This window comes from Neophocaena asiaeorientalis, unplaced genomic scaffold (assembly GCF_003031525.2).
Source record: "Neophocaena asiaeorientalis asiaeorientalis breed wild unplaced genomic scaffold, Neophocaena_asiaeorientalis_V1.1 scaffold150, whole genome shotgun sequence".
Classification (NCBI taxonomy): Eukaryota; Metazoa; Chordata; class Mammalia; order Artiodactyla; family Phocoenidae; genus Neophocaena; species Neophocaena asiaeorientalis.
In genome coordinates, this window is record NW_020176571.1 from 12006622 (window position 1) to 12022756 (window position 16135).

General features: G+C 38.9%; 1 protein-coding gene across 2 annotated transcripts in view; it reads left to right on the plus strand.

Moving 5' to 3' along the window:
• DERA (deoxyribose-phosphate aldolase) overlaps positions 1-16135 on the plus strand; it is a 116992-nt gene that overhangs the window by 98837 nt on the left and 2020 nt on the right. The window contains exons 7-9 of one of the 2 annotated variants that reach the window (XR_003001575.1): positions 10532-10644; positions 14887-15036; positions 15342-15481. Coding sequence is in view for 1 of the 2 variants with exons in the window: in XM_024733397.1 (XP_024589165.1) it covers positions 10532-10644; positions 14887-15036; positions 15342-15398 (320 nt within the window). In the remaining variant the exon portion in view is untranslated. Of the gene's footprint in view, positions 1-10531; positions 10645-14886; positions 15037-15341; positions 16115-16135 lie in introns of those variants that run through there. The other variant, XM_024733397.1, reaches the window with a different exon arrangement.

A 16135-nucleotide genomic window follows, 5' to 3' on the forward strand; every position in this document is an offset into this window, starting at 1 on the left:
CCCACACTTTTGTGGCTTTTACCTCCAGGAACCCCAGGTTCTCACAGTGAAGAGCTCAGAAAGATCCTCTCTTGGCTGTGGCAGGGGAAGGGGAAGATAATCATTATGAAATATGCCCAGAGCATTCTCCCTGTCAAAGGTCCACTTTCCAGGGCAAAAGACTTTATTAGAACCTTATCCTACCTGGGAGGGCATTTCACTCTAGTCTTCCTACCTCACCAAAGTAGGGGAGAAAAGCCAAGACATACTTATGAAGGTTACAGCCCAAGGACAAAGGCCCACTTAAAGACTAAAATTTAATAAGACTATAAAATACTTCCTCTCTCCCATACACTATCATCACAGCAGTAGGGCTCCAGTAATCCAGTGGATTACGGCTGACAGAGCTAAAAGACATAGACTGTCTCTAAGTAGGAAGACTTAGGAAGCCTAAAGTAAACATGAGAGACAAAAACCAGGATGTTATAGGACTTGAAGTCTCCAGTACCTGTGGCTACAACAGACATTAAACACAGCCCAACTCTTAGCCAGATTAACATAAAATCTCACAGTGAAGTCCTATCTATCTCAATTCCTATTACCTGATGTCACGACTGGCATTCAACAGAAAATTACAAGAGAAGGACTTCCCCAGCGGCACAGTGGTTAAGAATCCGCCTGCATGGGGACACTGGTTCGAGCCCTGGTCCAGGAAGGTCCCACATGCTGTGGAGCAACTAAGCCCGTGCACCACAACTACTGAGCCCGCATTCTAGAGCCCACGAGCCACAACTACTGAGCCCGCATGCCACAACCACTGAAGCCCGCGTGCCTAGAGCCGTGCTCCGCAACAAGAGAAGCCACCACAATGAGAAGCCAGCACACTGAGACAAAGAGTAGCCCCTGCTCACCGCAACTAGAGAAAGCTTGCACGCAGCAATGAAGACCCAGTGCAGCCAAAAATAAATAAGTAAATAAATCAATAAAATTAAAAAAAAATTTTAAAAAGGGAAAATTACAAGAGATGCTAAAAGGCAAGAAAAAACAGAATCTATACAGACAAACAACAGAACCAGTCAGATATGACAGATATGTTAGAATTATCAGAAAGAGAAATTTAAAGTAACTATGACTAATATGTTAATGATTTGAACGGGAAAAGTAGACAACATGAAGGAATGATACGTAATATAAACAGAGAGACGGAAACCCTAAGAAAAACTCAAAAGGAAATGCTAGAAATCAAAAACACTGAAGCAGAAGTGAAGAATGCCTTATCAGTAGACTGGATAGGGCTGTGGAAAGAATCAGTGACTATGAAGATAGGTTAAAAGAAATCTCCTAAACTGAAATGTGAAGAGAAGAATGGATGAAAAAAAAACAGAACATTCAAAAACTGTGGAACAGTTTCAAAATGTGTGGCACATGTACCCGAAATACTTGAAGAAAGAGAAAATTGAGTAGACAGCATATTTGAAGTAATAATAGCCACGAATTTTCCAAAATTAATGACTGATACCGAGCTGCAGATCCAGGAAGCTCAAACACTTAGCAGAATAAATATCAAAAACAAACAGACAAACAACAAAAAACACTACATCTAGATATATAATATTCAAACTGAAGAAAACCAAAGACAAATAGAAAATTTCAGAAAAGAGCCAGAGAAAAGGAAAAGGAAATAATTCCAGTGGACTTCTCATTGGAAACCGTGTCGGCAAGAAGCAAGTAGAGTGAAATAGTTAAAGTATCAAAGGAAAAACCCCACCAACCTAAAAATCTATATTCAGTGAAATTACCCTTCAAAAGTGAAGGGCTTAGACATATTAAAAACTGAGGGAAATCGTTGCCAGCAGATCTGCCCTATAAGAAATGTTAAAATGTTCTTCTGGAAGGAGGAGAATTATATAGGTCAGAAACTCTGATTTACATTAAAAAGGAAGGCTGTCAGAGAAAGGATAAGTGAAGAACAAAAAGAAATTATGTTTCTTTCTCAGTTGATCTAAAAGATAACTGTTTAAAGATTATACCATATGGATAAGTGAAGATGAATTTTACAGCAGTGTTATAGGGGATAGGAGGGAGAAATTAGGAATACTTGGTTGAAAGGTAACTGCAGTGCTTGTGTAGCAATATAGTGTTATTTGAAGGTAGATTAGTTAAAAATATATATTGAAAACTCTAAAGAAGTATACAAAAGAAGTATAATTGATATGCTGAGAGGAGATAAATTGGAATCATATAAAATGCTCAATTAAAACCAGAGAAGGTAGAAAAAGGTGTAACAATTAATAAAAAATACAACAAATAGAAAAAGGTATAATTAATTATAAAAAGTAAGACCCTATTATATGTCATCTGTAAGAAAGCCATTTTAAATATAAAGACTTTGAAGGTTCAGAGTAAAGAGATGGAGAAAGATATACCATGCTAACATCAGAGTAAAGCAGAAGTAGGGGTATTAATTTCAGACAAAGCAGACTTCAGAAAAAGGAACATTTTCAGGGGTTGGACAAAGAAGGGCATTGCATAATAATAAAGGGCTCATTTCTCCAAGAAGACATCCTAAACAATCCTAAACATGTATGCACCTAACAACAGAGCATCAAAATATGAGGCAGAATCTAGTAGAACTGAAAAGAGAAATAGACAAATCTGCTATTATAGCTGGAATTCAAGACCCCTCTTTCAGTAGTTGATAGCTCAAGAAAGCAGAAGTATCAGCTAGGATGTAGTTGACCTGAGTAGCCTTTAATCAACATAATCAAATTGATGTTTATAGAGAACTCCGTCCAACAGCAGCAGAATACATATTTTCAAGTTCTAATGGAACATTCACCAAGAAAGGACACATCCTGGCTCTTAAAACACACTTCAATGTTTAAAAGAATAGACACCATACAAAGTATGTTCTTGGACTGAAGTGGAACTAAACTAGGAATCAATAACAGAAAGACAGCTGAAAATCTCCCAAATAGTTGGAAATTAAACAACATACTTCTAAATAATACATAGTTCAAGACATTCTCAAGAAAAATTTTTAAAATTTCTTTTGAATTAAATGAAAATTAAAATACAACTCATCAAAATTTGTGAAATTGTGCAAAAGCAGAGCTTAGAAGGAAATTTATAACAGATGCATATATTAGAAAAGAAGAATGATAAAAAATCAGTAATCTCAGCTTCTACCTTAGGACATAGAGAAAGAACCATAATTTATGTCTCAGGCAAGCAGAACAACAGAAATCAAAATTAGAGCAGAAATTAAATGAAATTGAAAACAAGAACAATAGAGAAAATTTTAAAACCCTAAAAGCTGGTTCTTTGAAAAGATCAATCAAATTGATAAACTTCTAGTCAGAATAACCAAGAATAAAAGAGAGATTACTAATATCAGAAACGAGAGATCATAACTGTTCCTATGATTGTTAAAAGAATAATAAAGGAATACTATGAACAACTCTTTGCCCACAGTTTGATAATGTAGGTTACAGGGATCAATTTCCTGAAAGATACGAACAACCAAAACTCTCACAGAGAGAAATAGTCTGAATAGGCCTATGTCTATTAATGATGTTATTTTAATTTTATTTATTTTATAAAATGTTTTAATTATAGAGTGTTATAATAAATTTGCTTATTTATTTAATGATATAATAATACTTTAATAAATTATTAAAGAAAAATAATTAAAACCTTCCAAAAAGGAAAGTACTAGCTCTAGATGGTTTAACTGATGAATTCTACCAAACATTTAAGGAGGAAAATAATACCAATTCTCCACAGTCTCTTCCAGAAAATAGAAGAGAGAGCACTCACCCTGTGAGACTATCATTACCCTAGTACTAAAACTAGATAAAGACATTACAAGAAAGAAAAACTATAGATAATTGTTACTCATGAACATAGATGTGAAAATCCTCAATAACATAGTAGCAAAATGAGCCCAATGTATAAAAAGAATAATATACCACAGCCAGCTGGGATTTACTCCAGATATGCAAGGCTGGTTCAATGTAATGTAATCCACCATATCAAGCTAAAAAAGAAAAAAATGTATGCCAATATCAATTGGTACAATTTTGGCATTTGACAGATTCCAACACCTATTCATAATAAAATCTCTCAGCAAACTAGGAATAGAGGGAACTGCCTCAGCTTGATAAAACATACCTACAAACAGACTTTAGCTAATATGCTGGGAAACTGGATGCTTTTCCCCTAAGACCCCTCTAAGAACAGGGAAGGATGTTCTTTCTCACCACGCCTACTCAACATTTTACTGGAAGTCCTAGCTGGTGCAATAAGACAAGAAAAGGAAATACAATGTATAAAGATTGGGAAGTGTGGTAGACTGATAATGGCCCCCAAAGATAGGTTTACATCCTAATCCCCAGAACCTGTGAATATTACCTTTTTTGGGGGGGGAAAAAAAGAGCCTTTGCAGATGTGTTTAAATTAAGGATTTTGAAACGAAGCTATTATTCCGGCTTATCCGAGTAGACTCAAAATGCCACCACATACGTCCTTATAAGAGAGAGGCAAAGGAATATTAAGCTCACACACAGAAGGGAAGGCAATGTGCAGGTGGAGACAGAGATTAGAGTGATGCAGCCAAGGAATGCTGGCAGCCATAAGAAGTTGCAGAGACAAGGAACATGTTCTCCTGAGAGCCTCCACAGGGAGGGCAGCCATACTCACACCTTGCTTTTGGACTTCTGGCCTCCAGAACGGTGAGAGAATAAATTTCTTTTTCTCTAAGCTACCAAGTTTGTTATAATTAGTTACCACAGCCACAAGGTATTAATACAGAAAGAAAGATATAAAACTGTTTTTCTCTGTAGATGACCTCCCTGTCTATGGAGAAAATCTCTCCAAAACAACAAACTCCTGAATTTACTAAGTGAGTTTACCAAGGTTTCGTGATACAAGATTAATATACAAAAGTCTGTTTCTTTCCTATTTACTGTAATGGGCAAACAGAATTTGAAATTTAAGAAAACTACCATTTACAATAGTAATTCGTAATTGACATAGTTGGTATAATCTAATCTAACAAAATATAATCTGTACTTGACCTGTACGCATACCCGTTAGATTGCCTAAAGTTCAAAAATTGACACCACCAATTGTTACCGAAGATGTAGAGCAACAGGAACTCTCATTTGTTACTGTTGGAAATGCAAAATGGTGTAGCTACATTGAAAGATAATCTGGTAGCTTTTTTCAAAGCTAAATATGGTCTTACTGTAAAATCTAGCAATTTCCCCCCTAGTTATTTACCCAACTGATTTGAAAATTTATGCCCACACGAAAACCTGCATATGAATGTTTATAGCAACTTTATTCATATTTGCCCAAAACTGAAGCAACCAAGATAGCCTTTAGTAGGTGAATAGATTAACAAATGGTGGAACAGTTATGCAATGGAGTACTATTTATCAATAAAAGGAAATGAGCCAGGAAAAGACAGAAGTGAATGTTAAGTGCATGTTGCTAAGTGAAAGAAGCCAGTCTGAAAGGCTGCGTGATTCCAATTATATAACATTCTGGAAAAGGCAAAACTGTTGAGTTAGTAAAAAGTTCAGTGATTGCTGGAGCAAGGGGGAAATGAAAATGTGAAGCATAGGGGATTTTTTAGAGTGGTGGAAGTATTTTGTATGGTACTGTAAAGATGGATATATAACACTATACATTTTTCAAAACCACTAGAAGATTCACTACGAGTGAACCTTAATGTATGCAAACGAACACAGCCATTTAGGGGGTCAGGGGATTCCAGGATGGAATGCACACTGTGGCCAAAGAATCAAACTATATTACAAATGTACAAAACAGCCTCACTGAAGGAGGTGGGAGAAAAGGTGCTGAGTTACATATCTTTGTAAATGAATTTAGTCTATAAAGCTTACAGGCCAGTGAAACTGCACGTTAACCCTAGACAGTCGTCGATGCAGTGGTTTTCCTTAATGGTGTGGTTAACAATTCAGAGAACACGATACATGCATGGATATGCACAATTAAATAAATGGATCATGGATGGTGGGTGCCAGGTTCTCATGTTGGGGTGGGAGTTTACAGATAAGCAAGGGGAGAGGCCTAGAACAATCCTTGTAATGGGTCAGAGTTGGAGACATCAGTATAACTCGTCTTTAGTTCAATATAGACGTAGATAGTTAAATATGGAATTGTAAATATATATGTATATATCAATGGGTTAGAATATACACACACATTTTTCCTTGCTCAGTCAGCTGAGAAGGCCTAAAAGCAAGATCCCTAGCAATAGCAATGAGCACCTAGCACCAAGATCTTAGTTTCGAACACTATTTTCCAATAAAAGGAACCAGGGCTCTTTGGAGAAATGGCTTATTCTTGGACTGGGGTGGAAAACATATAAGATGAGCCTGGAGCATCTGGTAGTACCAGAAAGTAAGTGCTTAAAAAAACAAAAAATCCACATTATGGTGGTGTGTCAAAGGAAAACAGGAAGCAACTGAAAGAACTCCCAATGGCCAAACCTAGAGCCATTTGGGCAACAAAATAAATTAAGTAATATTGGATTATAAACCCAAGTAAAGAATAAATATCTTTGAGTCTATATTCATATAAATAAATGATTATAAATAAATGAATAAATGGAGAAGAGACAAGTCTCTCATGCAAAAATATCCAAAGAATGTATGTAGTTGCTCCTCCCTGAAGGAAGTGGCTTGCAGCTCCCATTCCTGAAGTGTGGGATACACACTAAGGACTTCTTTCCAAAGAGTACAGTATGGAAAATAGGAGGAAAGGAGTGACTTTTCACTGGAGAAACCTAGCAAATACCACCTACACCAGTGTTCAAGGTCAACTTCAACAGTGGGAAGTGATATTGTTAATATGTACCCTTGATGTGATGTGATGAAAATGGCACATTACCTCTGTGGTTTTCTTCCCCAAAAAACATGTAACCCCAGTGTAATCATGAGAAAAATGTCAGACAATGCCAGTTGACAGAAATTTTATGAAATACCTGACAAGTACTCCTTAAAATTGTCAAGGTCATCAAAATAAGGAAAGTCTAAGAAGCTGTCACAGCCAGGAGGAACCTATGGGGACATGACAAATATATTATAGTATCCTGGATGAAATTGGATCCTGAGTAAAACTAAGGAAATCTAAATAAAGTATTATTTATCTAAATAAAATATTATTTTGGTTTTAATACATCAATATTGGTTCATTAATTATAACAAATGTACCATACTGATATAAGTTGCTAATAATAGGGGAAACTTGAGTGTGGGATATATGGGAACTCTCTGTAATGTCCTCGTAATGTTGCTGTAGATCTGAATCTGTTCTGAACTTAAAATAAATAAATAAAATGATATTTTCTTCTAAGCCACCTGCCCAATTTTGTTACTGGGACTGGAATGAAACCCCAAACTCTCTTCCTTTTCCCCATTAGTCAGTTAAACATGGAAAATATTATCATTTGCTTTTTATTGGTAACTGTGGCTACCCACCCATCCACCCACCCAAAATTTATTAAGCTTCTCATGTGTGTCACGCTCTGGGGATACAGAAGTGCACAAGAAAGGTATAGCACCTGTCTTCAAACAATACAGTCAAGAAAGAGACACAAACAATGTGTAGGCCACCATTACAGCTCCTGGGCTGCTACTGCTACCACGGTAGGTGTTTTCTTCTAGGTGTACTAGGAAGACAGTCTCCTCCGTAAGGGAGTTTGGCTCTTTTGGTTAACTTTAGATGGTGTGATTTTTAAGTGACCGTACCTTTTTTTTAGGCTTCTAAATATGGCCTTGGTCTTCTGTCTTAATAATCTTCTCTTCCGAGATGCTTAGGAGAATTCAGATAGATCCAGTGTTGTACCCAAAAGCCTTCTAGTGAACCAGAAGACAGTATCACCTGTTAGGAAAACACATCATGGTTGCAGTGTGAATTTTTTAGTAATGTTCCTCTCACCTCTTACATCTGTTTGCGGGCTTTCATTTCTTCTCTTTGCTTGTTATTATGTTGTAGGGGCCAGGCATTGGTCGTGGAGTCCCATTTATTCACTCATTCATCACCTTAGCACATGCCTACCTCAGGGCCTTCGCACTTGCTGTTTCCCTGCTTGTGGTGCTCTTTTCACAGATTCCCGTCATCAATCTCTGAATTTTACTCATCAGAGATGCCTTTATGGTGACTATTTAAATACAGCTACCTCTCCCCGAATCTGTCACTCTCTTTCTCATTACGTTGCATTATTTTTCTTCACCACACTTCACTCCACCTGGCCTTTTTTATGTAGTTCTTTGTTTATTGTCTTTTTCTTCTAGAGAATCTGGTCACAAGGGCAAGAACTTGGTTTTGTGTCATGATCTGTTCCCAGCATGTAGAGCAGAATCCAGCACATAGTAAGCGCTCAGTGAACACTTCTTGAATGAATGCAGGCATGACAGGCACATCTCCGTTTCCCCAAACGGGCCTACAGGCCCAAAGGAAAGAAGGCTTCCAGTGACCTGCTTGGATAGATCAGAATTCCTGTGCTTCGTACACAGATTGCAACCCTACCTAGGTCTTTGCTCCATTTCTCTTTGTTTAACACTTGACAGTTTTCACAGTCTTTTCACAGAGATTGTCTCTTTTGATTCTTTGTATAACACTATGAAGCAAGTAAGAATTTCCAGACATGTTTTATAAATGAGAAAGGTTAGGCGATGGAACTTGCAAGGTAGATACAGTATCTGGCAGAGGGGGAAACCAGATCTCCTGACTTCTGACTCACCAAGTGATTACACAGGATTTATGTTTCCTCTATACCTGCTCATAGCATGTATGCTTTTGAGGGAAAGGGCTTGAATGCTTTGTGTTTATATTTCCCACTGTGCCTTTCACACAGTGTGCTTGCTGAAGGCGCACTGATTTGAACCTTTCTATCCACAGGGTAGTCCTGGGCGTGTCTTTTGCAGTTGAAACCAGAGGGGAAAGTTTTGGCCACTTCTTGTCTCCACTTCTTTTGACCATTTCTTTGAGAGACGTGGGAGAATCTCAGAGATTAGTCTTATGTAGGGTTCCGCAGATTTTGTGCGCGAGGGCCATGCACTGGCCCAGGAATCACCTAGGAACCTTGTTTCTATTCAGATTATGATTCAGTTGGTCTGGTGTAGGGCCTGAGAGTCTATGTTTTATTTATTTTATTTTTTAAACAAACTTCTTTTAAAAATTTATTTAATTTACTTATTAATTTTTGGCTGCGATGGGTCTTCATTGTTGTGCGTGGGCTTTCTCTAGTTGCGGTGAGCGAGGGCTACTCGTCGATGCAGTGCACGGGCTTCTCATAGCGGTGCCTTCTCGTTGCCGGGCATGGGCTCTAGGCACGCAGGCTTCAGTAGTTGTGGCACGTGGGCTCAGTAGTTGTGGCGCACGGGCTTAGTTACTCTGCGGCATGTGGGATCTTCCTGGACTGGGGATTGAACCTGTGTCCCCTGCATTGGCAGGTGGATTCTTAACCACTACACCACCAGGGAAGTCTGAGAGTCTACGTTTTAAACACGTTCCCTGGTAGTGCCTGTGCTGCTGATCTGTGGTCTGCACAGAGCATTGTGAGGATGGGTCACCACCTGAAGGATGGAGTCTGTGTTTGGCTGTCTGACTGTGTGACCCTCAGTAAGTTTCTTAGAGACTCTATAGCACATGGGTTAAGCTGTATTGCTTTGGTTAGAATTCTACCTACCCCCTGCCCTGTGTGACCTCAAGCAAGTTACTTTACACTTCTGTGCCTTAATTTCCTCTTTAAAAATGGGGATCATATTAGTACTTATACAGTTATTGTGAGGATCGGTTGAGTCAGTACTTACAAAGCACCTAGAATAGCGCATAGTGCACAGCACTCAGTGACTCTTAACTATTATTATCCTCTCTTTGTCTCCTTGTGCTATTTTGTTTTGGGTTTCTATTCAGCAGAAACCTACATCAATAGGTTTAAGATACATTTGAGAGACAGGAAGTGTTTAAAATATTTGCAAGTTGAAAATGCATGGTGTCTTTCATGAAAATCACAATCTGGTTGGAAGACAGAGCTTTCATTAACGAACAATGCAGTAGGAATCAGCTAATGGTGTTTCTCCTTGTGTTGTCACAGCTGTACTGTGTACTTTCTATCACATGTAAGAATATGAGTAGGCCCTCCGGGTTTGTCGTAAAATGTTACGATATATGATGCTAAGCACAGGGCATGAAATTGTTTCTATTCCTCTCAGTTTTGCATTAAATAAACCAACTTGGTTTTAATTGCTGATATGGAAATATAGAGACAAGAGCTCCAGGGATCAGTGAGAATCCATTTGGTGCCTAATTTAATCCATCATATGGTCAGGGAAAAAAAATGTGAACAGAATGATTTTAAAGAGAGATTTGGTTTTAGTTTTTCAAATAATTGATGAAAAATAAAGTCATGTTCCTCAGGAAAAAGAATTTACACGACTCGTTTCTTCCACTGACTCAAAAGTATAAAAAATAAGTTTTTTAATTAACATGGAGTTTTTTCTTCCTTTTGTTTTAGGATCAGATTTTATTAAGACCTCTACTGGAAAAGAAACAGTAAATGCCACCTTCCCAGTAGCTATAGTCATGCTACGGGCCATTAGGGATTTCTTCTGGAAAACTGGAAACAAGGTATATTATTGCCAGCAAATCTTCCTTTGGAGTAAAGATAATGTTATTTACAATACTCGTCACAGCCATGATAACTGTCTTTATAGGCATTATAGGCAGATGGTGTGAGTGCGTTACCTGTATTAAGATAAACGTTTAATTTACCTTTCACTACCAAAGAATACATTCGGGGGGAAACTGTGCGATTCACAGAAAGTGAGTATGAGTGTGGGCGTTAGGATGTGTGATCAAGGTGTAAACTCACTTTGTGTCCTTTTATTAACCGAAGACAATTTTATCACTGACGAGAGATTCCTAAATGGGTTCCTTAACGGACTAATTCTGCTGCAACACAGAAACTTTCTGGTAAGGCGTTGGCCAGAGAAAACAGGTTAATGCAGAAATTAAACTTCTTGAGGAATGGAAAGAATTGCAGGGTAACATTTATTGAATGATAAGCTGTGGTGGTGATATGAAAAGTTTGCAATATAATGGGAAATAATCTTTTCCTGTCATTATTGAAGGACACACATAAATTGGTTTTTCTGTTGGGAAACCCCCGGTCCAGAAAAACTTATTACTTTTAATAATATGAGGTGAAGAGAAAATTCTCGAGGAGATGAACTTATTAAACAAAATAATGAAATGCTGTGAAACAGCAGGGAAAAGGTAGCTAGACGTTATATAGCTCTTGAATTAAATATCCACTTTTGCGTTTTATGGCAGCTGGAGGTGCTCTTTGGAAGACTGTTAAGCTGAGGAGGGTATATGCTCGCTTTTCAAAAAATAATACATATTTTTGAAACATGAATTTAAAAGGAAAAATGCGTATGAGGTGTTTTTTTTTTTTTAGATGAGTTTGGATTTTCCTTTTCACTTCAAGTTGCTTGTTTAGCTGCAAATTATCTCAAAGGATTTTTTTTTTAACATCATTTGTGAGAAAGGTAATTTTTACTTTTAAATGAGACTTTCCCTTCCTGAAAGGCATCTTTTAAAACCAATCTCTTGATTTCTGCTGAATAGAAACCCAAAAAAAAGAACTTTAATCCTTTGCCAGCTGGTTGTGATGACTTTATATGTGACTGTATTTCAGTTTATTTTGGAATCGGAGACCTTTTTAAGAAGGTACCTGGGTTTGAGAGGAAAGGAACTCCTTGCAGCATTTGCTCCTTCATACTTAGAAGAGTACAAATAGGATAAATACCTACACGGTGACCTACATGTGAAAGTTAACCCAACTTGAGTAACCTCTACTTGGTAGCCTTTCTGCAATGGTCCAAATTAAAAAAAAAAAAAAAAAATTATAAGAAAAGCTGTAAGAATGAGAACTCCAGCTTTGGGCCCCCCAAATGAGACCACCACCACTCACTAGATCAGTGGTTCTTACTCTCAGCCGAAGAACATCCCAATAGATGGGAAGCTTTTTATACTTCCAGATGCCTGGGTCCTCACCCCGGCGGTCCTGGATCAGTCTTCAGGCATCTCTACGTTTCGTAAGCTCCATAGTTGGGGCTAAGATTCTCCAGTGGGGGCCCAAGTCCTGTTTTGTTTTCAGTAAACATTCATTGAGTCGTTACCTGTGTGCCGTGTTAACCTCTGTTAAGTGCTAGGGATACAAAAGTGAACACGCCCCTTCTCAAAAGAGCCCTTACACAAGAATTTCAATAAAAGTTTTAAGTGTTCAGTGTTCTAGATCAGGGTAGTGAGGGAGGAACATTTTGCTGTCTTTCATTACTTTCTTTTTAATTGTATCCCTCCTTTCCTCAGCTAATAAATAAAGTTCATCCTGGTTTTATTGAGAAACAGGTACAAGTCAATTCATATTCATCTTGATCACATTTGATTTCACATAGGACCTGTGTCTATCTGCAAACCAGGGGCATTTTTTTGGATTGTTGACAAGCTGCCCGGGCAGCCCTTAGACTGTGAAGCTTCCACATCATTGATTTAAGGGGTGTTTTAAAATGTGACAGGCCGCCTTCCAGACCATGATTAGTGTCACTCCTGAGAAGCAGAGGCTTGATATTTCATAGCTGATTTCACTGCAGATTTATGTTTTCCATATTCTCTCCCTTAAAAAAAAAAAAAAGGATAAACTTACGCTAGAAACTGTCTTTCGAAACATTGCCAAATAGATTTGCTGGCACAACTGAATTGTATAGAAAAATCTATATGCAGCACTGCCTAATTGACAGAAAATGCTCCTGTGATTAACGCGTATGCTAATATGAGCTAAAATTTATTCTTTTTTTTGCCTCATCTCAATAAATAACCTGACTCTACCTATCTCCCCCTACTCCCCACACCTCCCCTCACTCTTTTTTTTTAATTGTTCTTTTGAAGAAATATCATTTTATTTTATTTTATTTTATTATTTATTTAATTTTTGGCTGCATTGGGTCTTCGTTGCTGCATGCAGGCTTTCTCTAGTTGCGGCGAGCGGGGGCTGCTCTTCGCTGCGGTGCATGGGATTCTCATGGCGGTGGTTTCTCTTGTTGCAGAGCACAGGCTCCAGGCACGCAGGCTTCAGTAGTTGTGGCTCGCGGGCTCTAGAGCGCAGGCTCAGTAGTTGTGGCACACGGGCTTAGTTGCTCCGCAGCATGTGGGATCTTCCCGGACCAGGGATCAAACCCATGTCCCCTGCATTGGCAGGCAGATTCTTAACCACTGCACCACCAGGGAAGTCCCTCCCCTCACTCTTACAGGGTCACTTGGGCTCCAGAGCGATAGGCAGATATGGTTCGAATCTCTGTACGGCTGTTGCTTAGCTGTGTGACGTATGTCCGAGGCAGGGAAACCGGTTAGGAGGCTTCTCCCGATGTTCCAGTGAGGGCTGACGAGAGTCTAAACTAAAACAGTGGAAGGGAGAGTAGAGAGGAAAGTACGTGTGGAGATAGACGAGTTCAGAGGGTGGGATCGGTGGGACTTGACTTGGTGGGTCACTGGATGTGATGTGAGGGACGTGGTGGAGTCCAGGTTATCAGGAGTTTCTGGGTTGGGTTTGCTGACCTAAAGCAAGTAGACCGCTAGCTATTTCTCCGCCAAAGCTGGGCTTATTTGAGATCAGCCACCATGGCGAGCCACATGCAAGTCCCTGCAGGGCAAGGAAAGAAGTGTGCTTTATAGAGAGGAAAAGGAAGACAGCGTATACTAAGCAAGGAGTCCGGGTCTTTTCATTGGCTGAGTCCTTTGCAGAAAAGGAGTCTTTCTTCTTCCTGTCAGGCTCTGTTATCCAGGAGTTAGAACCCCCGCTTCTGGTCTCCCGACTCTATTTAATCAAGGCTTCTGTTTAATCATTTTTTACAGGTTGATAATGGGACCATTCATTTATCGTGTCCCTTCTCTGGCATTCTGTTAGCAATCGCCCCCTGCTGGCGCCACCTGTCAGAGCAGCCAAACTCTGAGTGGTCGAAGGCATGAGCTTTAGTTCTTGGGCTTTGGGTGTTTACTGTACCGGATAGTCAAGTTCTTGAGACAAGCATATCCAAATAAGCAGGTTTTACTGTATATAGGACACGTTTATCATTTTCGAATGGACCCAGGGACATCATTTGCAAACATCAGATATTGGCCGAATTGTGCTGTTTTGTGGTCACCTTCAGAGACTACTGAAGTGTAAAGGTCCCCTACACCGTCTTTTTCACCTGTGCTTTTTTAACTGTTTGGCTGCTCTACGTAACTTGGTCTACTTACAGCTTAGAAAAAGAGTCCCTGCAGTTAAGTTGATTAAAGTAACTGTCACCTCTCCTTGCTGGTTGCTGCTAATTTGTTTAGTGTGGCCTCACTGAGTCTCTCCTCTTGTTTTAAACCCACATATGTCTCTCTTGCAGCTCAGGATGGAGGGCTGGAAGGTGTACATTTCTTCTGGCCTCCTGGTAGAAACGGAGAATGAATGGGCTTTTGTGATATGTTTTCCTGTTTATTGGCACCTCTCTTGTTTATCCCAGGTTCACAGCTATGGTCTAGATGGTTGAGGTTTATGACTTTCCAGTAAGTGAAATGTTAATGAGGGTTATTAACTCTCATTAGTGTCTCAGAGGCAGTGACATTCTTCCCATTAATCTTGGAAAAGTCGTTTTGTAGTGTAAATGGGCATGAGTCAGTGCTCTAAGGTCTTCTGCGGGGGCTGGGGGGAGGCGGGGGGACACGCGAAATAGGCTTTAGAAAAGAGAGGATGGAGACCCCGTATTAACACAGGACCAGTTTTTAAAGCAACCCAATAACAATGCTAAGCATTGCTCTCTTTCCCACCTCCCCTTTTAGGTAGGCTTTAAGCCGGCAGGAGGCATCCGCAGCGCGAAGGACTCCCTTGCTTGGCTCTCTCTCATAAAGGAGGAGCTGGGGGATGAGTGGCTGAAGCCAGAACTCTTTCGAATAGGTGCCAGCACTCTGCTCGCGGACATCGAGAGGCAGGTGAGGAGCAACCCGTTGTCCTTGGAACAAACTGACAAATATTTTTGAGAAAGAAATAAAAAGGCACTTATTGGGTTGTGAGAACTGGAGATGGAAACTCATCTGATGACCTCGTTGTACACAGCCTCTGCCTTCTTCCAAGCAAACCTCCACCTCAATAGGTTGGATGGAGATTCTGCTGAGTACATAAGGTGGGGCTTTATAATGAAATGTTAACTAAAATTATTATGTAATACTGTAATTATTAATTGATATGTATAGTAATATAATAATTAATGACTAATTCAACTCCGCTTTCCCCACAGATTTACCATCACGTGACTGGAAGATATGCAGCTTATCATGATCTTCCCATGTCTTAAATCAGTGACAAATTCCAGAAAAGTCCTTTACTATTTTTCTGTGTGATTGCTAAATCTATTTCATTAAAAAAATGAGGGAATAGGTAACTGACTTTTTTCCCTTAAAATTTCCATTGAATTTAACTCAAAGAATGAAAGGGAAAAGCCAGGTACACACATGGTGTGTACACACATGGTCCCCGTTTCAGCCATGTCTGAAATGGTCTTGATTGCTAGAAGATCTCCATTGTTAATTTTGTGAAGGTGTTCTCTTAAGAACTCTCAGTAAATTGTTAATGATAGCTTTGACAACATTAAATTCTAAGGAAGCAAAAGGTTGACTTGCCCAAGAACCATGCTGTAGCAAAAGAAAATGCAGCACCCCTGAACCGCTCTTGTTTTCTCACTGACTTCAAGATTCACTTACTCGGCACTAATTTCCTGCCCTGAAAATCCGGATTTAATTTTTGCAGCAGATATGCCCTTCTACTAATTGTTTTGCTAATGAAATTTCTGTCATTGTTATGTGAAACTATGGATATCATTGAATTTTTTAATTAAAAAAATTCCTGTAGTTGTTTATTTTTAAAAAACCTTTCGATTGTAGTAATACATATTGAAAAGTTAATCCATTAAACATATAAAGAGGTTTTATCAATGACTTTCTAGTAGAGTCCTTGGGTATTTATCTCAGATAAAGCACCTCAGTACATTATTAATAAATACAACTTATGTCTGTATTCTGAAACTTTCTCTGA